The sequence below is a fragment of the Brachyistius frenatus genome, unplaced genomic scaffold (genome assembly GCF_029030835.1).
Source record: "Brachyistius frenatus isolate BFR_SWC_R1_liver_20210118 unplaced genomic scaffold, ASM2903083v1 Contig_2, whole genome shotgun sequence".
In the NCBI taxonomy this organism is placed as follows: Eukaryota; Metazoa; Chordata; class Actinopteri; family Embiotocidae; genus Brachyistius; species Brachyistius frenatus.
Genome location: NW_027210601.1, coordinates 5,122,802 through 5,148,373, shown reverse-complemented (window position 1 = coordinate 5,148,373; position 25,572 = coordinate 5,122,802). Strand labels below are relative to the sequence as shown.

Genomic DNA, 25,572 nt, shown 5'->3' with positions numbered 1-25,572 from the left:
TTGATTAACTACTCAAATATGATGATTAGCTTTAAGCATTTTGATTTCTTAAACATACTGAATGAATAAATATGGTCACTTTTAATTTCCTTGTTTGTGTTATACTTTGCAAAAGAATCCATCAAATGTGAAGTTACACAGACAATCGAATTTACCTATAACAAAGTGATTTATTTGAGTAATTCTGCACCAAATAAAACAATGAAAAATGTCTTTCACCCACCACACATATGTGTTACTGGAATCTCTTCAGTATTATAATATCAAAAGGTTTTATAACTGATGTATTGTGCAAGCCACTGGAATTCACTCACATGAGTCACTGACTTATAAAGGCACATGAGCACAGATTTAGATTCTCTTCCTCTACACTTCTTTTGAATGGACTGAGTGGCTCACCACCTGTGGATGCTCCTGCAGTAAAGTCATCACTTCTGTTGACCACAGTTATCTCTCTGTTTAATCCTTTCCTCTCATTATCTACTTTAATCACTTCTATTTGCCTCTTGATTTGTGTGTCACGATTATAGTATAGATTATAGTATATAGTATAGTATAGTTTCTCACAGAGATTCAGAACACCTCATTATAGCCATCGCTGCTGCCTGCAGATCGGAACAACAGTGTTGGTAGGTGTCAGTGTCTTACTGTGGCAGGTACAGTATGTAGTTTTCTTTCTCTACCAGGACGCTTTCAAGAAGCAAACACACAAAAAATGCGAGGGAAGACACAGGGACACAAAATCTATTGAGCGGAAACGGCTAGAGGCAGACTATGGAGCTCCTGGTGGAGAGCAGCCAGTGAGTGAGTGGCAGGTGGCCTGGCCCCAGGGACTCCTAATGAAGAGTCTGCCTGCCTGCGTATCGATCCGGCCACATCAGCTGATCTGATGCCTGGTTGACTGGTAGACTAAGGGGGGCCTTAATGGGCAGCTGGGGCCACACACACACACACACACACACACACACACACACACACACACACACACACACACACACACACACACACACACACACACACACACACACACACACACACACACACACACACACACACACACACACACACACAGAGAAGATAGAAACCATTCTGCTCAACAGGTGTGTGTATGCTTGGATTTGAATTGTAATGTTTTGACTGGGTGTTAGAGGGAATATAGATGTGTGTAGTTTGTTTGTGACTTATTCTGGTAGCAGAAAGTACTTCGGAGTATTTACCACATGCTGTTTCATATGTGCCTACTAGATGGGTGCGTATACTGTATAGTGTTTATGCAGGTATGTGTCATTTGTCTTATATTATCAAACTCTTTCTCATCGTTTGTTTCCGCACATGAAAAGACGAGGCAGAGGAGACAACAGCTGTTCGCCTGTCACACAGTAAGACCGCCACTGTCCAGCATAATCAACTCACATAAACACACTCAGACATGTTTCCATCACTTCAGAGGACACTACAATAACTTACATTCACTCATTTGTCTGGAGACCCACCTTAACCATAACAACTACACGCCTATTCAGAACTCTTACCTTAACAGTAAACAAAGGCTTCATGCTAAATGGTTTTTGGCCCCAAAAGGAAGGCGTGTCTGTAACTGTGTAAACAGATTATGTCCCCACAACATTGGTAAGATGTACAAACACACACACACACACACACACACACACACACACACGCACACACACACACACGCACACGCACACGCACACCAACACTCACACACACACACACACACACACACACGCACACGCACAGCAACACACACACGCACACACACACACACACACACACACACACACACACACACACACACACACACACACACACACACACACACACACACACACACACACACACCTCTGCCATCACAGATGCTCCTTCAAGCTAATTATTTCTGGGACTGTCAGTGTGTGGCTTGTTGCGTTGGTTGGGTAATGCATCTTAAGCCCAGCTATCAAATATGAATGAGGCGTTGACTTCCTCATTTATCTTTCATTGCTTTCATTTGTTAAGCTGTTTGCCTGCAAAAATATTTTTGGATGTTCCCTTACTGTTGTGAATAATGCGCTTGAACAGCGGCGGTCTATTATAGAACTGAACATACTGTTCTGGGTTGTGCGTGTGTTATTGTGTGGTGGGTTTCTGGTTAAAATATTTGTGTGAATGGGTCTTTATAATCATAATTGATATTAGAAATGTTCATGCTCATGTTCATGTTTGTGTGGCATCACGGTTAAGACTGCATAATATACAACACAATGCTGTGCTGGGGAGTGTGAATGTGTAATTTACTGTGTATTTATCTATGTGCGTGCTTGTTCTTTTCAATTATCATCAGTGTTGTTTGTGTCTGCTTGTGTGTGTTAAAATGTAGGCCTATATGCCAGGTTGTCTGTATGTGCATGAGTGTCTGCATGTTTGTCTTGATGCCTTTCTATCATATTCCATGCATAAATGAGGGGATATATGAATGCATACATTTGATATATATTCTATATTTAAGCGTGTTTGCATATCCACTTATAGCTCTTGTGTTTTAAAAGAGAATGTCACTGAACATGCATTATGTAATTCCATTGGACGGAGACAAACCTGTCAATGTGTGTAAGAACACAACCAAAGAGGAATAATATATAAATAAAGCTTGTGATGTCATCAACATAACAACCAAGAGCTTCTCCATCAGCAGAGAACTAGGGAAGACGTTCAGTTTGATTATGGGAGCATCAAATGGAGATTTCTCACGTAAGGAAACCGTTTCTGAGCAGCTAATACTGCAACCAAATGGAGCTTTGGTGAGTATATGAAAGAACCTTGTCGGTGTAATTATCAGCCTCTGATTCACCGTCTAGGAAAAGTTCACAGATCTGGTATCTTATTGATAATCCATATCTGAGTACAGCTCTTGAAGAAAGCTGTCTCTGTTCATATCATAAGGATTGTCCTGGATTTGAGAAAACGAGAAGACTCCTGGGACTGAGCAGTATTTCTGCACATAGACTTGACACTGCACCACATAGTTCTCATGGCTGAGCCATTAGGACGAAGCTGTAAGCAAACAATCCTCAAGCAATCGATGATCAATACACGCGCTCATGCTTGGAGAGACTTGGCATCTCCTGTGTCCATTAATACTATCAACAGTGAAGACAACTTGAAACAATTTGCCCAAGTGCTCTTCATTCAGCATGTGGAGCCATATTTGTCATGGAGAGCCACACCAATCAGCTCACACTTACATAAATTATCCAATGGCTTTTAACCTCTTTAGAGCGCACACCTCTTTGTCTTGGTTGATGGAAAGAGGTTGTGTATAATTAATGCTGGTGGGGTGCGTGGAGGTGGGAGGCCTTGGAAATCTGCCATCCATCCCTTCTACCTCTGAGCATGTGCGCTGCAGGGCAGCATGTGCACATGCATCAACATCTGTCGTTATCTGGGCCCAGAGAAATGCTTTGAGATTATTTTCCTTTACCTATTTTTAATACAGCTCATTCCTCAACTCTCAATCTAATTGTTCCTCAATTCCTCTTTCCAATACTTTACTCTTTCCACCCTTCTCTCTGTCTCCCTTTTACTCTCCTGGACATGTCTGTATCACTTTGAGCGACAGTTTGCACTTAAATAATGTGTGCAGTAATTTTGGTGGCTGTGAGTGAGCCAGTGAGCATGTTTGTCTGTTTGAGTCAGTATATTTGTTCTTGCCTCTGTGTGTATGTATCTCTTCATAACCATTAATTAGAGTGACAGTTTTTATTAATAGTTTGGGGCTAATGTGCAATAGCGTGACTCCAGCTTTCTTACTAGCTCCTTTACTGTGCTCTCTTGCCACCCCAGGCCCTAATTATTGAACTGACGATCTGACATCTGACCACTAAAACAGAGGTGACACATTGACATATTGTCACTTCTGACTTTAGATTGGACCTCTTTAAACCTGAGGTTATGCTGACTTGTTCCATCTTTACCATCCACGTCTAAGCATCTATGAAAAGATTCCAGAGTCCAGATTATAAAAGTCCATCGTCTTATATCTGAAAATATTTAAAAGGAACATTTCTGAAGCGTATATGTAACTCTTAGTTTTCAGATTTCCCAGTCTGAGATTATACATTCTGCAGGCCGAGAGCGTTTCATCAATCTCAGAGACAAGACAGCAGACATTGGCTGTGGTTTTCATTCGGTAGCCTATGTATTATTGATTCCACAACAAATGTGTTATGCTGATATTTTTTGAAGATCAGTGTGTTGCAGTAAAATTATAGCATCAACTATACACGATTCACACACTGCCGTTTTTCTGGTATATGAGGAGTTTTAACATGAATAGATCAAAATGATGCTATTTTCTGGCTCCATCTTCTCACTGTGTTCCTTGTCAGAGAGCGGATGATTTCCTCTTTTATCTCAAGACAAACCTTTGCATGGATCACGCTTGTAATATACAGTCTTTGTTCAAATCCATTGCACACCATTACACCACACCAAATATTTTGAGGAAATTATTATCTTTGTAACGATATTCTCTTGACATACACTTAGTTAACATGCACTCCGTTCTAATCTTGTTACATTCAACCTACAGGCATGTGGAATTGCTGTTAAAATGATCAGTCTTGCTGTGGAGCAGCTCTGCTGTAGATGACGTTGGAAACATTCATTGTAAGTGTGATTATGTAAGACGCAGTTCTTGCTATTACTAGGACTTGACAGTAATCAAAATAGTGTCCTCCCACAGCACAGCCGCAGCTGAAGCTCTTTTGAAGGCAGTGCCCTACTTTATTCAGTCTCTTCTCATGTTCTTGATTTAATTTCAGAATGGAAAAAGAAAGGCTGTGATAACCTCTGACCAGGACAAATGTGGCATGCCCTTTCAAGATGATCTTTCCAGGGTGCAGAGCAGAGGACAACCCTTAAATCAGAAACATGCAGTGCATTTTTCTGTCCATTCTGACAGTAGAAATCCCGTGGTACCCTGTTGCTTTTATTTTCTATAGTAAACAATTTCTGTGTGCAAACTATTACCACTGTTTGTGGCACTTGTGTTGTTATATTTGACACTTTTCCAGTGGCGATTGCTTTCAAGTCACAGCTAAGCATCTGCTTTTCTTAAAGATACCAGCCACTCTCTGAAAACCCCTGCAGGTCATAGAAAACAGTTACTGCTGTTTTCAAGACATTGCCAGATATTTGTTTTATCTAGCCTCAATATAACAATATTCAATTTGCAGCAAAATATTACTTTGTGGAGACTCTGCCTCTTAAACAAAGCAAAAGCCTGAAGTGACACTTGCTCCTGTAATTGAGTAAATAAAAACAAGACTGAAGCTTACACTGATCTGCCACAACATTAAAACCACTGACAGGTGAAGCATAATACAAAAACCAAGCAATGTATTTTCCCTTCATGAGGATTATAATGTTCACTTGTTGTTCATTCTAAATGAGAGAGGTGTTGATTAATTTTACTTCTCATTTTGGTGACTGTAATTTGTAGTGCTGTTGAACTGCGCAGGTTTATACTGAAACATATCCCTAATATATTGTTCCTCCCATTTAAACGAATTGGGTTTAAAAAATATTCAGAACATCTCTCAGTACCTGTGCAGTTCAACAGCATCACAATTTAATGTTTCCAAACAAGATAATCTTCATGAAGGGAGCTGATTGCTGTTGGTGGATGTATGTATGTATGTATGTATGTATGTATGTATGTATGTATGTATGTATGTATGTATGTATGTATGTATGTATGTATGTATGTATGTATGTATGGATGGATGGATGGATGGATGGATGGATGGATGGATGGATGGATGGATGGATGGATGGATGGATGGATGGATGGATGGATGGACAGACAGACAGATAGATGGATAGATGGATAGATAGATGGATAGATAGATGGATAGATAGACGGATGGATAGACAGATGGATAGACGGATAGACAGACAAACAGATGGATAGACAGATAGATAGATGGATAGACAAATAGACAGACAGACAGACAGACAGACAGACAGACAGACAGACAGACAGACAGACAGGCAGACAGACAGACAGGCAGACAGACAGACAGACAGACAGACAGACAGACAGACAGACAGACAGGCAGGCAGGCAGGCAGGCAGACAGACAGACAGACAGACAGACAGACAGACAGACAGACAGACAGACAGACAGACAGATAGATAGATAGATAGATAGATAGATAGATAGATAGATAGATGGATGGGTGGACAGACAGACAGATTGATAGATAGATAGAAAAAAACATTCAAAGACATAAAAAACACTAAAACAGTTCATGTCCCAGGGGTGATGATACGGAAAGTTGCAGGAGTCGGCCAACGTATGTTACATCAAGCGGCATTTATTCGGCCGTCTAATGGTGACGTCATCTGTCCGTCATGCGGCATTCAGCCGACCAACAGCCGCGTTTTAAGTGTGGGACCTGGCGATGCAGTCCAACAAAGTGTCACTTCTAATCACACAGTACATGTAAAAAAAAAAAAAAAAAAAAAAAAATCTCTGAAGTTGATTGCATGTTGTAACTCCCGGTGTGCTGACAAGTAAACGGCAGACAAGTGGTCCTCAGAAATGTTTGGGAGCAAGGCCTTAACAATGCCTCTCAGTGGTAAAAGTACTCTTCAGTGTGCAGCCAGCGGACTAAAATATGTTCCAGCTGAATAGAAGAGTCTTTGAACACTGCAAAGTTCTACTAAACAACAACCCGTAGGGTCTGTTTTCAAGTTTGTTTTGTATTTATCTTTTGGCTTTTTGCTGCTAGCAAGTGAGGAGACACAACCTGGAGGTTTGTTTTGTAATTGGATCATTTAAACGTGTTTTGTGGTTTGAATTCAGTTGTTTTTGTATTTCTAGATGGATGGCAAATCGATGGAGTTATGAGGACCTTGCCAGCTGATCTTTAGAACATTCAAAAGTAAGTTTCTTTTAGTGTATATTATCTTTAAATTGCTGAAAAGCCTTTGTGCCTTGAACCTAAAATTCTGCCGTGCAGTACAGAGTAAAACGAAACATAGCGCAGAGAAGTTTGAACCTATTGAAATGCTGAGAAATGTGTGTTATTTTAATCAGTCCAGCTGTTCTAGCTTCCAACTTTACACAAAAATGACCCCTGAGGCTAGTACAGTGAAACATATACCTAGCCATTCAATAATGTCTGAGAATGAGCAAATCTTACTTTCTCCTCATTCTGTGATCTTTAATTTTTCTTACAGTCGTCTGAATATATATCTTTCACTGTTCAGTTCTTTAATGCCCAGTGTTGCCAAATTTCATATGTAATGTGTGTGGGTCTGGTATACTGTTGTTTTAAGCCTGGGGTCAAGTTTGTTTGTGTGCAGATTGTATTCTGTTTAGTGAATACATAAAAGATGGACAGAGTAAATGAGCTATATGCACCTGACAAATGTCATTAGGAGGTTCCAGTACAAAGCATTCCCATGAAGGCCTATGCGAGTAATTGCTCTTCTTTATCCAAGTCGGAAATTTCCCTAGTTCACAGTCTGCACTGTTTTCATGTTTCCGAAGCTCATAAAACATGCATTCTCCACTGCCACGCATGGAACACGCCCCTTCTGAGGAATCACTCTTCAACTTGTTGGTATGCATGGAATTTGCAGAACTGTGGCTCCAGATTCTGAAAGCAATTATTCAAATAGCTGCTACTGTTACTGGCAGGGCAAGCGTGTCGAGAACAAGGGAGAGAAGCATCTCAGAGATTCGTAATGAAATGTTCCCTGCTATATAGTGGATTTACTTGTGTGTGCGCCATTCCCAGAGAAAGTCCCCTGTCCTTGCGTTGGATTTTTCAGATCAGTCACGTGCGACATGAGTCTGAACCAAGGTGTTGATCTGGGATTAACGACAGTCTAGCCTATCTTTTATTTCTAGTGCTAAAAAGATTACAGTAAAGCTTTTTCATGGTCAAGGATATGTAACGGGAAGCCAAATCAAACTAAGCCTTGATTACTTGTAAACAGAACTCAACATAATGTCCCATTACTACTAAATAGTGAATTAGCGACAGGACAGATGGATAAATGGACTAACCTTTCCTCCTGTAACAGTCGGGCAGAAATATGAATCAAAACAGAAAAGTAGTGAGATTAAAGAAGAAAAATGGGTATTGAATGGATTTCCATTGAAGTGGCGTCAAGTTGATTAATTATCCATCACACCATTCAGTTATCTACTTATTCTGTAAACAACTCACTGAAGATGTACATGGATTTTGAGAGCATCTGAATCCTATCATGAATACCTGACGTTTAAAATTCAGAGAGCATCTTGTGATATATTGTACACGTTTTGGTGAGCGATGATCTCAGGCTGCCATGTTACTCTCCATTAAACAGGGACAATGTCAGCCATCCCTCTGTGTATGTGTGTGTATTGGATGATGCATTCATGACTCTTCACATTGAATATTTAGTGTTAGGCAGTATAATTGCTTAAAACTTGGTCATTTGTTATTTTGTTTCCTGTTGCTTTCTTAAAGCATTAGTACCGCAAAACGAGCAGATTTGATATAATCAAATAACCATGTTATTTCTCTGTGTGCCCTCCTTATCACACAAGTATGTTCTAATTAGGGATGATATATTGGCTTGACATCTCGTTTAGTGAGGACTGGTAGATTGCAGGGCTGTGATTGAAAGCTTAATGAATGATTCATAATCTGAAATGAAATGGACATTTTCATTTGGGAATCTTCAGCAGTCATTGACTGGACACATCATTTATACATTAGAAAAACAACAACAAATGTCAAGTTTAGAGTTGTTGATTGTTTGTACCTGGAAATGCCTTGATATACTGTTATTATATAAACCATAGCATTTTGCGAAAAACATTTTTTTTTCCAGAGCCTTTAATTTCTAATTTCCTCACCTTTTATTTAAAGGGTTGATTTGCGGCTTTGTGTGATGCTTTACTCCACACCGTTTTTACTCTACCTCATGTTTCTCCTTTGAAGCTGACTTGATATAGGACAATGTTTAGAGCAGGAAGGGATGTTGTCTTGTACAAAACAAACAGATGGAACGACAACTTGACCTACTTTTTCATCTGGACTTTTCTGAATAGAAAGAAGGGATAACGACAGAGAAGAGGGGAGACATACGGCTGTGTGTGATGACTTTATTGTGTGGTTGACTACGAAATACATAAAATACAGCTATTTGCTTTTGATTTGACTAACCTTTTTTATTTGAGCATTTTGTTGATTATATTTTTATACTTGCCCGTTGATTGCAGCAAATGTGCTTTCTCTGTCTTCCTCAGCTAGGTTGCTTGTGTAAAAATAAATGAGGTTTCAGATCTGACTTTACATGTCAAAACGTGGGTCAGGGCGGTAATCAACCTCAAACAACAAGACCAGATTTCTTAAAGCGTTACGATGTCTGATTTGGAAAAATCTTTGATACAAACGATGTGCTTGCCAGATCAACTGAGAGAAAGAGAGGGACCTAGATGTTCCTGCAATCCTCCAGGGCTGCGGCCAGTTCCTTTGTGCGTTGTGTGCATGGAGCTGCTTTGGTGTGTGATAAATGACCTGTGTTTTAAGAACCAGGAGGGTCAGCTATGGCATATCAACCTTGACGGCTTTATAATTTAAAGACCGTTATGAAGATAGAGAAAAATGGGTTGTATTAGAGGAGAGGTGAATATCAGATTGTGATCAGGAGTATTTGCTATGCATAGGTTATTTCAAAGTGCCTATTTTTGATAGCAAGCCCAGCCTACAGAGTGAAGTCATCTGGAAAAATGAAAAGCTTGCAGATAGTTTATTTTAATAGCACAGCAAATTCAGACATTATCCTCTGTTGGATGATTAAAAAATACTCGCTGTCACCACCATCTTTGAAATTGAAAAAGACCTGCAACCTGTCACTTGTGCTTCAATTTGAACGTTATTGCTTCCTCTCCATGGCAGTTGTTGAGCAATGCAGCTACAATTCACACCTGTATCCATCCCGCAATGCAATTTGTAGGCCCTGTGCCAGGTTCATTGTCATGTTGAATCGGGAAAATGTATTACATTCCTATTTGTGCATTCATTCACGTCCCTGTTTAAAAGCCTTTAAAAAAAAAAAAAAAAAAAAAACTCAACACCAATTGTAATTGTGCATGTGATATAATTACATAGGTCAAACTGTATAGCATCCATTCATGTCTGAAATGTCGTCTCTCCATAGAACATACAAGGCCAGTAAGTCACCCTTGACTGTCAAGCTGCTGACGAGTTAGCCCTGCGTACAGCCTATGCAGCCTTTCCACCACGCTGTCGTATCTCTCTCTCTCTCTCTCTCTCTCTCTCTCACCCCCCCCCCCCCCCGCTCTCGTTTCCTCTCCTCCTCCACATTCAGTGCTCCCTCTTGCGCGCACGGTGAGCAGCAGCAGCAGCAACGGCTTCAGCGCTTCTCTGACGCACCATCGGACATGAGCATCCCAGTCCCACAGGCTGTCGAGGCAGTGTCTCTCGACATCTCCCCCTCGAACCTCTCCGGTCAAGCTTTCAACATTAACTCAATTTGTTGTTAGTCTGTCCTCCGTATCTCTTCGTCATCTCGATATTTATCTCATTGAGCGCTGCGTTTGGCAGGGATGCCCACAGTTGGCATCTCTTGGCTGGGATTCTACTTATGAGATAATTTTTGTATCCGCAAGAACTGTCAACAAGAGTGATTGGTTTCTGTCTACAGTTCCGGGGTTCTTTGCCCTGTCTTGGGGGCATCCTTCAGAGGCTCGTTGTGCTTCAGAAAAGTGGTTAAATTAAAGGTGAAAGGGGGTGTTGAATTAGAGAGCTGTTTTGACAGGAGCTCGTTTGGAGGACGGACACCGAGAGGCAATAGCGCTCCCTCTGCAACGCGAATCTCTGCGCCCTTGGAATATTCTTACACAGGCACTGTTATAGAGCAGAAATATTGTCTCAGTTTGCAGTAATACACACGACGAGTTTGCCCACTGCAGGGGCTGCTGCGGCTTTCGTGTCTGTTCTGTTTTGAAATACGATTTCCTTGAGGAGCGGGCGTCTGAGCATCCCGGACGAGCCAGAATTTGCGATGCCCAAGCAGTGAGGGCACGGCGGGATTTCATTTGGTCACCCTGCACGGTAGCATGGCTCCAGCCCGGAGGGACAGCAGCGGCTGGGAGATGTTCCTGCCGACGGGATGCCTGCTCCTCTCCGTTTTGCTATTTCACCCTGCTCTGGCCAAGGTGTGTAACGACCGCACCAAACACGGACAGGACAACAGCTGGTTCACCAGGGACGGGGAAAACTTGCCCATCATGGTCCTCATGCCCATGAACGAGTCGGCCTTGATGAGCAGCATCAGTCAAGGGATCGAGCCAGCGGTCCAGCTGGCCATCCAGCACATACGGGAGTCCAGGAAGTACTCGTTCTCACTCATCACCAAAATCTACGACACCGAGGTAAACACTAAGCTGCTGCTGGTTGGCTCGGCCGTGCTTAAAACACTTGTATGTGGCTCGTGTGTGTATGCCTGAGTGTGCGTGCGCCCGTGTAACCTGTGTGTGCACATGTGCATGGCGCGCGCATTGCCCCACAGCGCACCACGGAGTGTCCGTCCGTCCAAGGGGAAACGCTGGGTTGTGCTATGTTTGGTATCTGCGCAGCCTCCTTAGCGCGGGTTTTCATTGCGCAAAAGTCAACTGATATGTCTTCTTTTTCCTACATGACAACACGGCCTAAGTGCCCATTTCCCATCTTTGTCCATCTCACTGATATCGCTGGTCGTTGATAGTGCATTTAAATGTAAGCTGCCATCATAAGGCACTGCATTACCCGGACATTCTGGAGGCGCACACTCCTGCTGCCCCGATGGTAAACGTTTTCATGCTTTGCGCAGCCTGAGGGTGCCATTCACCGCTGTCACCCAAACTGATTTGAATTAAAATGCTGCATTCGCTCTTTTTTTTTCTTTTTTTTTTGTTGCAATCATCACTTCACAAGCTGTCTTTTCAGTCACGAATCAGTGCATCTTTGTAACGATTAAAGGGCTGGTTCTCCTCGTGCCTGAAGATGGCGGTAATTGGATGTAGGATTTCTCCTAAATCCTGGCACCCTTGAAAAGAGCTGAAAAGAGCTGAATATCACCGTGTTGAAGCTCCAAATTAAGATCTATTTATTTGATAACACTAACGGCTCCAGTTGAAGTCCTTGTGAAGTTTAGTCCTCACTAAATCTCTGCAAGTGTTAATAGTGGCTTGTTTTCTGTAATCTATTTGAATTATTGGAATCAGTCAACGGTGTGGTTATTCTTTTAATACTGGCCCTTCTTTTGCGGGTGCATTGTAACCAAAGAGTTGCCATGCCAACTTCACAAAATACAGATTGTTTGAAAAGTTTAATTTCAACAAGATAAATCCAATATGAGGCAGTCTAAGATAGACAAATACAAATTATAACTCTGAGTTAATTTTGTGCTTAGTCTTAGGTTGATTTAACTTTATCTTATTGAAACATAGTAACTTCTCCCCCGTGCCTCAGAGAGCAGTATTTCTTTCACTTTTTCTGGCTAACACTTGTTCAGTATCCAGTATGTGCACAGGTGTGTCCGTGTGAAAGAGCACACAAATCTCTGTTGACAAGGGTAAGCCCTCAGAAGCAGCATGTGCTCAGACCATGGGATTAATATGCTGTTATAAGAGTTATGATTTTCCTCCTTCTTTTCCCCGGGAGAGAAAGATGAGCTGGAAGCGAGAGGTCAGTGGGCCAGCCCGGCATCCGCTTGCTGGGAATGTCTGATAGTGATGCCAGCTTTCTAATACTGAAAATCAATGGCAACTCATGAGAACAGTGTTATTTGATGACTTTGTGGTTAAAGGCTAGACACTATTACACTGTGGCAATGGCAATGCCAACCCCGTGGTATTTCACATTGGTTTTGTATGCCAGCTCTGATCTTATTTATGGAAATGTCGTGCCTGCACTAAAACTGCCCATGTTTTCCCCAGAATAATATTTTATTAGTGGCAGATCTTATGAATAAATAGTTGTTACACCATTGACTGCAATACCGAGAAAAAAACCCGATAAAAAAACAAGAGAGGGTAAAAAAACCCTCCCGCCATCAACTTGTAGTTTCCTGTATAGTAATTGAAGTGATCTGGCACAGCCTGATGTGGTTAAAGGTGAGAAGGGACCACTGTAGCACTGTAAAAGCACAAATGGCAATATATCACGAACTGCATATTGCTATTATATATTTACACAAGATGATAAAATAAAAAAACAGGACAACGGGGAGAAAAATATGATATTAATACCATCTTAAGACATGAGGAGCTGTTATTGTTTGTATATATCAGATGAAGTGTTCTGGGAGTCTCAGCAGTCCTGAGCACTCATGGGTAGAAAAGGCCTTTGCCCGGGACAGGCTTATCACTGTATATTGCTTTTGGAGTCATTGACATGTTTATAGGAGCAATAATGTGCTTAACAACAATAACATTAACTTAGTGAAGGCTGTGCTATTAACAATTGCCCATACATGTGTTTGATGTACATTTATTGCCATATCATTTTTAACACATAAATAAAAGTCCTAAACACACACACACACACACACACACACACACACACACACACACACACACACACACACACACACACACACACACACACACACACACACACACACACACACACACACACACACACACACACACACACACACACACACGCATACATATATAGGCACCGACCTACCACATATCACATGCTTATGTCAGGAAACAATACATGCATGAGGGTGTTTGTTGCAGCGAACAGCAGGCCAAGTGTGTGTCTGTGTGGTGTTTGTACGCATGCATGTGTGTATGTGTGGGCACTGGGATTTAGCCTGGCAGATGTAAGTAATCAGTCCCTGAGCAGAGGCTCTTTATCCCTTTATCCCCCGTCAGTGGAGCCGTGGGTAGACTGAGCAGGCCCGGTCCATCCCCTGGTGATGTGGAACTGGGTGGTGGTGCCGATGACGGGGATGGCGAGGCACTCGGGGCGTCTGTCCCGCAGTAAAAGGCCCGACAGCTGAGGCCGGTTTGTTAGTGTGTTGGAGATTGACGAAGCAGCTACTGGATGCAGAGCAGATGTCCTGACATGGAATGCCTGAAGATGAGGATCGAATGAGAGCTGGTGTGATTCGACCGAGACTGAGCTCCTGAGATGCTTCGACTATAAAGGCATTGTAGTAGGCCGAGGCAATTTCTTATACAGAATACGTCTTTGCTTTAAAACCAGAGCATTTGACGTAGAAAAGAAGCAGGATGGATTATATCAACGGGGAGGCTTAACGGTGGAGCAGGAGTTGGTCCTCCACTGCAGCTCTAGATGTGCGAGTGTGGGTTTTAGTGTAACCAAGGACTGATACTGTAACTCTGCAGGCTTAGAGGATCAAAGCTTTGGAGAGGACAGGAAGCACTGGAAGAGGATGGAAGGGAGACTTTGGGCAGTGAGAGGGTTCGAAGCTAAACTATGCTAGTTCGCCAGCTTATAGGATGAATGACAGGGCCTGGAAAGGGGCCACTCAGCAAAAGATCACATTTTAGCAGAATAGTTGGCAGTGGTAGTACGTTTTGGAATAAAGTAAAATGTTGTATTCTGCTCACAAGTCATATTGGACAAAAGGGGCTAAATCAAAGGTTTCCGTCATGTACATTGGGGTTGCAGAATCACGAAATGGATTCATACATTCACAGCCGGTATAGTACAGTGATAATTAGACTGTGTTTTGACTGTTTATGTTAACTAATGGGAATAAAGCACAATGTTTAGAATTTTGAGATACCTTTGATGAAGAGGAAAGTCTAAATTCTTCCATTATGGCATTTAGTCAGACAGAGGAACAGCACAGAGAATCTGTTGAATTTCCAAAATAATACACCCTGTGAAAACTCTCCATCGAATATCTGCCACCCTGGTCAGGTGGAATAAGAAATGTGTTCTCCTCCTGCTACAGTTTATATGCACTGTATTATCTGAAGTAGTTAGGAAAGTAGGAAATAACAACATTTAAAGTTTACCCACTAGAAGCACAAAATCAAGGAAAAATGACCAAAATCAGCAAGTCAGCAAAATCAGGCAGAAAAAACAGTTTGCTTCTGAAACGCTTCCGGTCAGGTATGAAGCCGTGCAGAGGACGGAACAAAAGAGCGTCGCACACGTGGCATGACCTGGAGCAATAAGAGAGTTTACAATTTTACCCATTAGGGTTGTCACTTTTTCAAAAACCCATTTTAACAGATGAGAACTAACATTCAAATTCTTTTAGAAGCAAACCCACAAAGCGGTTTCTCAAATCCAAAAGAGGGTTGCGTGTTATGATCCGTTTAGCGTGACTCACCGTTTCATCCATTTTCACGTTAAGCAGTGGCTAATAGGTGAGAGAGACCGTGCAGTTTCCTAACATCTCTTAGAGTACATATCACAGCCCAATGCACTTTTATGTTGTGAATTTTACAATCTGATACAGTTGTTACAAAGTAAATATTAACATTTTGCTCCGCATTTGAACCGCTCTTTGAACTCGAAATGAAAAGCGACAGCCTTGACAATGCAGCGACGCAGCTACCGTTTGGTTTCTGTTGTCAAATGAGAAAATGATTTGTGACGATCGTAGTCTAATCTGAGACAACAAGCAAATGAATCTTTGTAAACTTCACTTCTGTCATCACTTAATCAAGAACATTCCCCAGTTTGCAGCAGAAACCTTACATTCGCTTAATGTCCTTAAAGGTGTTGCACTCCTTTACGATCGTGTTTCATGTTGTAACAGTCAGGGACGAGTGAACACACGTATTTTTTTTAAAGCAAGTCAATACAACCACAAAGACACAAGAGTCTGCAGTATGAGATGCAGATCTTCTTGCCCACGTGCAGTGCACCAGATACAGTATGCAGATGGGTATTTATAGTACATGACTGTCCACCCATGCAGTACTATTGGCCTCCTGAGACCATGTTAGCAATGACGGATGTTCAGAGATGCTGCACACAGATTTAAGCTGCTCCTCTTCCTCACCTCGGCGAACTAGAATGCAACATGTCGCATTTGTACGCATGTTGGCAAGCCTGAAACCACTGTACAGTACACTTGTTCACAGGAGACTGAACACCCCCCTGAGCGTATGTGAGGCTTTCTGTCATTTTGTCAGAAGAAGTTTAATTTTCAGTGAAAAAGCATTAACATAATGGAGGTCACCGTGCTGCTAAGCATCGGCCTGTTTGTTTTTTGCGTCCTCGTTTTTCTTCGTAAAGACTCTTTTACATGTGCCTGCTGAGTCATGTTCCTGGGTCCCTTTTCGGGGAACTGTCACATGTCGTAAGTCAAAGCGAGCTGCTTTAGAGCTGTTGCTCTTGTTGCGGTTGAGGAACACTTGTTTTGGCAAAGTGTCATTTTATAGTGAAAACTATTTATGTATTTATTTAGATGGGGAATCCCAGAGTTCCGCTTTACTGAGCTTACTGATTCACACACTGTAACTCACCTTTGAGCTTTTGTGGAAATGAAGCAGAACATCTTGTATGTCAGGGTCTTATTTTGTACGCCAAATATTATCTAGACATCTGACATCTGTTTAGTGCCATTGCGGTGACCCAGGAGGGTCAACAAAGATTGCCTGTCACCATTCTTAGGAGAGGATAGACGTTCAGGGATAGTAGGGAGAAGGAGCATGTGACAGCCTGGGCACTCTCTAGGCATACAGAAAGTGCTGAGTCTGGCTGTATCCATTGACCCGACACAGATAGTGGGGATCAATGTGCAGCAGCCCTTCTCATAGAACGAACAGGATCTCAGGGGAGAATCAGAGAGAGAGAGGGGAGAGGCAAAGCGATGCGTAGGGCTATGAGATGGAGATCCCGAAATAGGATTATATCATCTTCTCTGCAGGAAGAGGAAATGGGCAGCCTCTTAATTCTTATTGGATCATAATGTAATGCCATTTGCATTGTTTCTCTGAGGCTATATAGTTTAATGGCCATTTGGAAAAAAAGCAATTACTGCATGCAACGAGGTATGCACATTAGATCTGTTAAAGGCTACTACGATCTTGTGTGCTTGTGTCAATTACATCACTTTACAGGTGCATTAGACTATTTTCATTTTGATGTTTTCTCCTTCTGTTTCACACATAATTAAGGAATCATGGTCACGATTTTAATAAAGTTACTACATTTGAGCACTAATTGCTGACCTTTGTGTTTAGTCAGGCTGCCAGCGGCCTGGAGGGCTGGAGTGAGACGACCATTAATGTGAACTTTCTTGATTAAAGGCTCGTGTGTGCCCCGAAGCTGGCTGTACAAAAGATACTGTGACACACAAGCACACACATCATTTCACATAAATGAAACGCAGAGACGCTCGGCACACACACACACTCCCACATATGGTCATGACTGTTGTCAACTGGCACCCCCGCAGCGCTGCCCGAGGTCAAGGATAGTGTGGTCAGTTGAGCAGCTAGACGTGAAGTGTTGTTCAGCCTTGCACAGCCTCATCAGATTGCTTTATACAACATCCTTCAACCTGACTAAAAACACTTTTCATCAATCCATGCGTGTCAGATCATAGCAATGTTCATTATCGTACATTGGAAAAGAAAGAAGCAAAGTTTACATTAAAGGCACTGAAATTGCCAAAACTGCAATATGATGCTTTCTTTTTGCAAAAGAAGAGTGCGCAGGAGGCTTTGAGCATGCTTGCTTGTGTCAGATTCAAAACTAGGAGTCCTATGTGCCCAAGGTCAAGCTCAAAACATATCTCTTTACATCAGCCTTTAACTAGCTACTCTTGAAGCTCTCTTACACCTGCCATGCACTTGAACTACCGCTCCTTGAAATGCATATTGCTTAATTTTATATTTTCCACTTATCTTCCTATTGTGCGTTTTATCTGTTTCTTATGCATTTTATCTGTTTTATCTCATTTCTTTTCTATATTTTTAATTGTTCCTTTATATCTGTTTTTATGTGAAACACTGCATGTAATTATTTAGCTGTTAAGCACTTTGAGCTGCATTTCTTGTATGAAAGGTGCTATACAAATACAGTTTATTATTATATTATTAATAAAATAAGATACGATTGACTTTATTAATCCCACAGTGGCGAAATTTGGTACATATCTCAGTGGTAGGTGAATTCTTTGAGAGGAACTGAATGACCTCACTGATATTGTTAAAATCAGGAATCACACTGGAACCGTTTTCTTAAATGGATCACAGAAGAATGCTGTTGTCACTATCATTGCTGCTCATCTTTTCGATTTAGTCTCGCCATAGACCTTCATTAGTGCAACTGGCTGGATACTAATTTAGCTCTTTGTTAGCTCACTGTATTAAATAACATGGAGCCAAGAGCCCTCGTATTAGCTCAGCCGCATTCACCATGTGGTCAGTGGACTGTACTCCACAGTGTACCATCATTTTCGTGTTAAATGAATGGGAAAAACTAGCAGAAGGGAGTATAAATCAGTGCCAGAATGTCTGCAATCTCCCTTACAAATAGGCAGAATAAATGCTAATAACAGCAATCAACTACACTTTAATATATTTTAGCACAGTCCCTTCACCTGAAGAGACGAATACAGTATTTAAATCTTTGCATATGTTGCTCCAAATTCACTGCATCTTAATTACAACCAGGCGGCACAGTTGTGTAATGCAAGCTTTAATGAATTCTGTTTGTGATCATCAATTAGGTTTGAAATGGATTTGTCATTGTCAAATTCATAATCTCCCTCTGTTTGTGCCATCCTATTGTGTTTTACCAGCAGATGCGATGATGAGGCATCTGTTGGCATGCCCCCTCCTCACCTTTTTTCTTTCCTTATTTCTAAGACTCTACTGTCATTGAGATGCACGATGACTCCAAAATGTGGCAAATAAGGCATCTGGCTTCCATTAACATTTAAACAAACAGTTACTCTCTGGCTGCACTGTTAGCGGTAAAGGAGGGACACCTACTAGAAAATCACAGAGGAGATAGAAACTAGGTGGGAGGCTGGATGAAGAGGTGGGGGAGGCAGAAAATGATGAGATTGGGGTGGTGTAAAGTGGAAAGATAGAATGTAAGATAGAATAAAGGCAGAAAACCCCCCCTGCTGAAAATGCAATTTTAAATAAGTTTATAGAGAACTGAGATGTGGATGAAAATCTCACAGCTTTATTCAGTATAGTGCTGAAAATATACTGACAACATGGTTGCCACGTCGAATGCAACACTAAGTCAGTCTGTTGGTGCATCCATAAAGTTAACGTTGATCCCCAGCCAAGCCATTTGCACAGACAATTAACAGAATGTTTATCTGCTGTTGGAGCTTGTTTCACTGCAAACTGCTGAAAAAAAAAAAAATCACTCTGAAGTCCCCAGTGTGGTGTGAGCATCATGGTTTTTGCAGCATCTCTGTTTAGGTTGGTAAATGGTTTCAGAGTGATATTTGTGACGTTGTAGTTAATCGATTGAACCCTCTTTCTTGCAGACAAGATCCAGGAGAATATGCGTTTGAGTGTTTATGGTTACCAGCCCCGGGAGAGGTTCCCTGCTGTGGCATGTCTGCAGAATTTCCATCACTGAAAAGCTGCTCATGTGTACGAGAAAGAAACACGATGAGATGCGTTTCAACTTTTTTTTAATTTTTTTTTTTTAATATTGTTTCTCCTCTAATGTTGTTTGATCTTTAACCCTTTAACAAAGAAGACCCTGACCAAGGTCCTACTACTCTGGATGACCTTTTCAAATGATGACAATATCATCTTTTTCAGGCATTTAATGCCTTAATCCTACAAATTTTTCATCCCCTCTCTCCATCACCACTGCTCCTCTCACTCCTCACCCCCTCACACACAGACACACCATTCACCTCTCTGCTTCCCCGTACCTTTCCTGTGAGTGGACAGAAATGAAGGGATTACAGTGGAACGGGTGTGCCGTTGTCATTAGAGATTGGACAAATGCTCTGTGCATGTTCCTATCTGTTGCTCTGAAGGGGAGAGCAATAAGCAGAGAGAGTCTGTCCTTGCTGGCCCTGTAATTACATTAAAGCTCATGTAATTCTTGGCCAAAAACCAAGGAGTCAGCCATTGTCTGCTTCTTGGGAATCACTGTGTGCACTTCGGTACGCCTGCGTATGGCATGTTCCTGAGTATGCTTACTTTGAAAAAGGAAGTGACTTGGTGCAGGTGGCAGGTGCTCGCGTTAAGCCACCACAGACAGTATATGTTTGACTGTGTGTTTGTCTTTGTTTGTATTTTCCTGAGCATTTGCATGATTGCAGCAGCACGCAATGTGTATGATTCTAGCATGTGTTCATCCTGTTCTCAGGGGTCAGTGGCACTTAACACTTGTTCCCAGGGGCAGCTTGGTTGTCACGGCCACAGCTGGGATGTTCCGAGACTCGGGCAAGTGCCGCAGAAGAATAGTGGCCTTGCTTGCTTGGTCTCTATCTTCCTTACCGTGACAAGTGCATAGACCTCCGCAATCTTTCTCTATCACACGTACACTCTCGCACCTGCACATATAGCTGCAGCTTCCTGTCCACAAACATGAGTTCCCAACGCTATTGGTCTTGTTCAGGTACTGGCACTGCCCTACTAAAGCTGGCATTGGATAAAAATAACGTTTACCAAAGTGCACACGGCCATCTACTTAATCTACTAAAGTCTGCACAGATTTCCTTGTCATAATGTGATAACATGTTATAGTAACAAAGTGATTGATATAAACGGTTTATTTCCTGTTAATAGCAATTGCACTTTATCAGTGAAGGTCATTCTTGAAAGGAGCTGAAGAAGTCCAATTTGGTCAAAATCTTTTCCTCCTCTTTTGCTCAAATAATGTCATGATGCAGTGTGTTTAGATAACTCTTCCCACACAGTAATATTGACAGAATCTAGGTTTGATCAATACCCAATATGCATTCATGTTTATTTATTCAGCTAATTTGGTCAATGCGATACCATCATGACACATACTTGGAAGAAATAGTTATTTTTCAACAGTCTCTTCTGCTAAGAAAAGTGTTCGAGTTGCACCCAGCAGTGGACCCTGTAATGGAGGTTTCCTGCTGTTAAAAAGCAATTAACGGATGCCGTTAAACACTAAGCTGAAAGCTGAACTCCATGCAGTACAACGATGAGAAGATAACAACAATTTCCTCACCAAAAGTAAGACCAACTCCACTGTTCACACAGAAATTTAACATACAGATTATTAACTTTGGGGCAGCAGAACATGTTAATGTCAATACTGTCCCTTTGACTTCCTCTAGAAGAGATGCTCAGCCGTACTGTTTAAATCAGGCTGATAAGAACCTTCATTGAGAACCTGGTAAAAGCTCAGCCTTCACGTTTGTTATGCTGCAGATGTTGACTGTTGGACCTAATACATTAAGGCGTCCTTGAGCGACAGCTCATGCATATGTGCTCACCCAGCTGCGAGGAAACAAACTGCAAGTTTGTGTTTTACTTTTCCGCTTCTGCTGTGCGGCAGTTAGATTCTGCTGTCAAACATTGTAGCGTCTACGTTTTCCAGTATTTTCCTGCTTTAACTGACAACACGCTGACTGTATGTACATGGACTGTCCGTAAGTGTAACCATTGGGATTTGTTGCTGGTAGCGGGCCCCCGCATGCATCCACGTGGCACACTGCAGCTCTATGCTGCTCTGATACACATCAGACCTCTGTCCATTTGTTGCCGCTCATGTCGGCTACCATTTCCTCATCTCTGATTGCTGGGCCCTGTTAGCGGAAAGCAGTTGGTGAGCCCATTGTGTGCCAAGAGTGATAACAACAGACAGTAGAATCACAGATGTAACCTACGCACACGCTACCAGCCGTACTCCATAAGTGCCCACGCACAGTCGCTCTGGTATACACATCTGTCATGCCCATCCAAAGCAGGCAATCGTGCCACATGCGATCATAAAAGGCTGTGCAATGATGATAAGAGATCATTTCCAACCGGGCTCTATCAGCTGTGACTCAGTCCTAATCTTTGTGCATGTACATATGTTTGTATGTCGTATACGTGTATGTGTGTGTGTGTGTTCATGGCTGGAGAGTTGGATAAATGGATAGCAAAACAGATTAAATTGTTCTTTCTTATGTTGTATCAGTGGAATTGTGTTTTGTCAGAGCATTTTGTTTTGAGCAGTCCCAACTCCATTTGGCAAACAAGCCCCAATCCACAGCCCCAGAAACACTCTCTATCTCTCTCTCTCTCTCTCTCTCTCTCTCTCTCTCTCTCTCTCTCTCTCTCTCTCTCTCTCTCTCTCTCTCTCTCTCTCACACACTCTCACTCACACCATTACACACTGAAATAGCTACACCGTAAATACATGTTGCAAAGAAGAAGTAATTTCTCTTTGGTTGATAGGTCACTAAACAAGCCATGTTACAGGCTATAAGAGGGGGAATTGTGGTTGTACAGAGCAGTTAGTGTTACAGGGCTTGTGTCAGACTGCAGCTGATAGATGGGGTAGGGGCCTCCTGATTGGATCTGACTAATGAACTGTTACTGTAAGCCAGGCGACTTGTATTGCCTTCTTTATAGGGAGAAGAGGTAGCAGCAGTCTTGAGTGTACCTTTTTATTAATCCATTTCTTGCTATGTGCACGCACCCACCCGCCCCCACACGCCCCCACCCCCCCCACCCGCCCCCACACGCCCCCACCCGCACGCACCCACCCGCCCCCACACGCCCCCACACGCCCATGTGCACATACAGACACAGAGCTTGGGTCTCTGTGGGGCCGTTATCTCACATCATTATTTGTAAAAGGTTTGATAGGGGGCCAAGAACAAACCAGAGGCAGCTGACCCGATTACCAATCAAGAAAGTGACAGACAAGTTTGTTGGTAAATGGCGTGTTCAAAACCAATTCCCCATCAGACGCAGGGTTGGATAAATGTTTGTAGATTTCAAGTTTTCTTCGCTGACATCAGACCAGACAGAATGTGTGTGATTGGGTGGTAAGCATTATGCTCCTGTAGAAGAATGGTGAAAAGTGATGTGTTTAGTATTTCATTCCAAATAGTTGAATGCAGTTTTGAGCAGCTCTGCATTGTTTAGCTGAAAAAGCAAAGTTCTCCAGTTGTTGGGCGTTTTAATTGAATAGGTGCAGGAAAACATCATTTGACCGAAAGAACCACTTTCTCTGTCCTCCCCAGTTTGCCTGCATGCTGCAGTTACAAACCGCTGGTGATACTGTGCTTCTTTATTTCCACCTGGATGTCCCATCGATCTGCAGCCGTGTTGTTAATGTACTGTCAGCTTGAGCTCTTGCACCCATCGACTCAAATATCAAGCATGTGAGCTGATGTTTGCGAGGGGCAATCCCTTTTTTTGAGATGCCACAAATAAATTACGATCTTAAAACACAAAGGAGCGCCACAATATACCGTAAAAGGGTGTAATATGCATTTCGAGAAGTATACTTCAAGAAAATTAGCGTGATCCTGAAATACACCTTTTAACCTAGAACATGCGTGCTCTTCAACCTTCACCTAATAGTCAAACAAAAAAACAACTCTGAACAAAGATTTAAGTGTTTACCTTTTAGACATTTAAAAAACAAAACAAAACTATTAGTAATTCAAAACCAGCAAAACTCATTAACAGTTTGAAAGATATATAAAAAACACACACACACACACACACACAAAAAAAGAACTACGTGCTGGCTCAGCATTTTGAAAGTTTGATCTGACTTTAAAAACATAAAAAAAACAAAAAAACATTCAAATCTATTTCCATTGCGCTGATTTCAAAAGATGTTAAATTGATGTGGTGACTAGAGTCTCAGGGGATATATTTAGTGTAATCTAATAATCCCCATTTTAGACCGTCTTATCTGGTGATAACACTATTTACGTGATTAGATGCTCTTCCATGCTGATTTTGTGCCTCTGACCAAATGCCGAACAGTATTTGCCAGAAAGCAGCTTCTCTGTTCATGAAGCCCAAGTGTGTATTGACTTCAAAAACGGGTGGATAACAGAATACCCATTTTTATTCTTCCTTTTGGGAAACATACAAGAAGAACGGTCGAAGCCGCCCTTTTGCTGCGACTTAAAAATGGCAGTTTGTTGACCCTATAGATCAAGTTGCACCCGAATATTATTATTATTATTATTATTATTATTATTATTATTATTATTATTATTATTATAAGGCTAAATTATATTTTAAGTGGTCTTTTAATTGTGTCCTCACTTGATTTCTTTCAGGACATTTTCTTTCACCTCACCTCTTTTTTTTTTTTTTATAATGTGATGCTTCATGAGGAATGACCTCCCAGGGTTTTCATCATTGCTGCCAAGAGACACCGGCCTCCACTCTCTCTGCCAGCCATCTTTTATTAAACGGGTTCTTTATGTTTGAAATTCCCAGGAAAAAGGTCATCTGCGGTCAACGTTAACCATTCGTATTCAGACGCTTCAGGGCTTTACAAGATAGACAAAGAAATGAAATAGCCGCGGTAATGTATACAATAATATTAAGCTGTTGAAGCAACGTGAGGGTGAAGTGCATTTTGCCTTTTCAAATTGCAGCCCGCGTCTGGGAGGCGACTCCCATTTCCCAGTAATGTATGTACATCCCTGCCACGCATCATCCCCGCTTTTTGTACTGTGATGGGCATTGGGCTTCCGTAAGCTTTCGTTGCCTCGGTTGTGTGTGATTGATGTGCCCAATGAACAGGGAAAACTGGTTGGGTTGATGACACCCGAAGCTGTGAGAAGGAAGGATGCCTTATCACGTTCATTCAATAGAAAGCAGTGGGATGGTGAGTGAGATTTCGTTATCCCACGTAAGGCAGATAATTCCAGCGGGCCATCTGGACGGACGGAGAGCATTACTCCGAAGCTGTATTCATATGAACGTTTACAGTCACTGGCGGAGCTGTCACGAGCATGTGCCGACGTTACTGGAAACAAGCCGTCTACTGGCTGGACTGATGTTCGGCTGGCTGTTTCTCAATCTGACGGAAAGGACGGCCGCGTATTCACGGGGTTGTGGTAGTTGCAAAGAGGGTGTAAAGGCTGTTGATGTGATGCCAAACAACCCAAATGCTAATTTTACATGTCCACTCCCTGCCAGGGATTTCAGTTCCATTTTACAGGCTCTTTAAAAGGGAAAACCAACTCTCGTCCCCGCTGAGCCACAGTTCATGTTACGCTAATTACGACTCTTTATTAGTATTCCAGTGGAACATTAGCAATTAGCGTAGCCATTAAACCCATAAGGATCGGCTTCAGGGGAATACGGAAAATCAAAACAGGAATGCGGTTAACATGTGTGTTTTAAACAATTTTTGACATTGCTGTGTTAATGCAATTGTGTTTTTACCTTTTGGCTCTGACAAATGTGTAAAGACTCCTTTGGCAACGCAGCGCCTTCTAATGTATGTAAATTGTGTCAAAAGGGGACGTCAATTAGAGTTAGTGGTGTGCAAATGGTGTGCGTTTATTCATGAGGTTGGTAAATCTGCTAATTGTCGGCACCGTAGGAATCCATCATCG

At 42.0% G+C, this 25,572-nt stretch overlaps 1 protein-coding gene across 1 annotated transcript in view; it reads left to right on the top strand.

The window, feature by feature from the left end:
* Window positions 1-10,427: 10,427 nt before the first annotated feature.
* The window catches only part of gabbr2 (gamma-aminobutyric acid (GABA) B receptor, 2), a 177,927-nt gene continuing 162,782 nt past the window's right edge, over window positions 10,428-25,572 (top strand). The window contains exon 1 of the mRNA XM_069695489.1: window positions 10,428-11,464. Within this exon, the coding sequence (XP_069551590.1) occupies window positions 11,150-11,464 (315 nt within the window). The 5' untranslated portion in view covers window positions 10,428-11,149. The remainder of the gene's footprint in view (window positions 11,465-25,572) is intronic.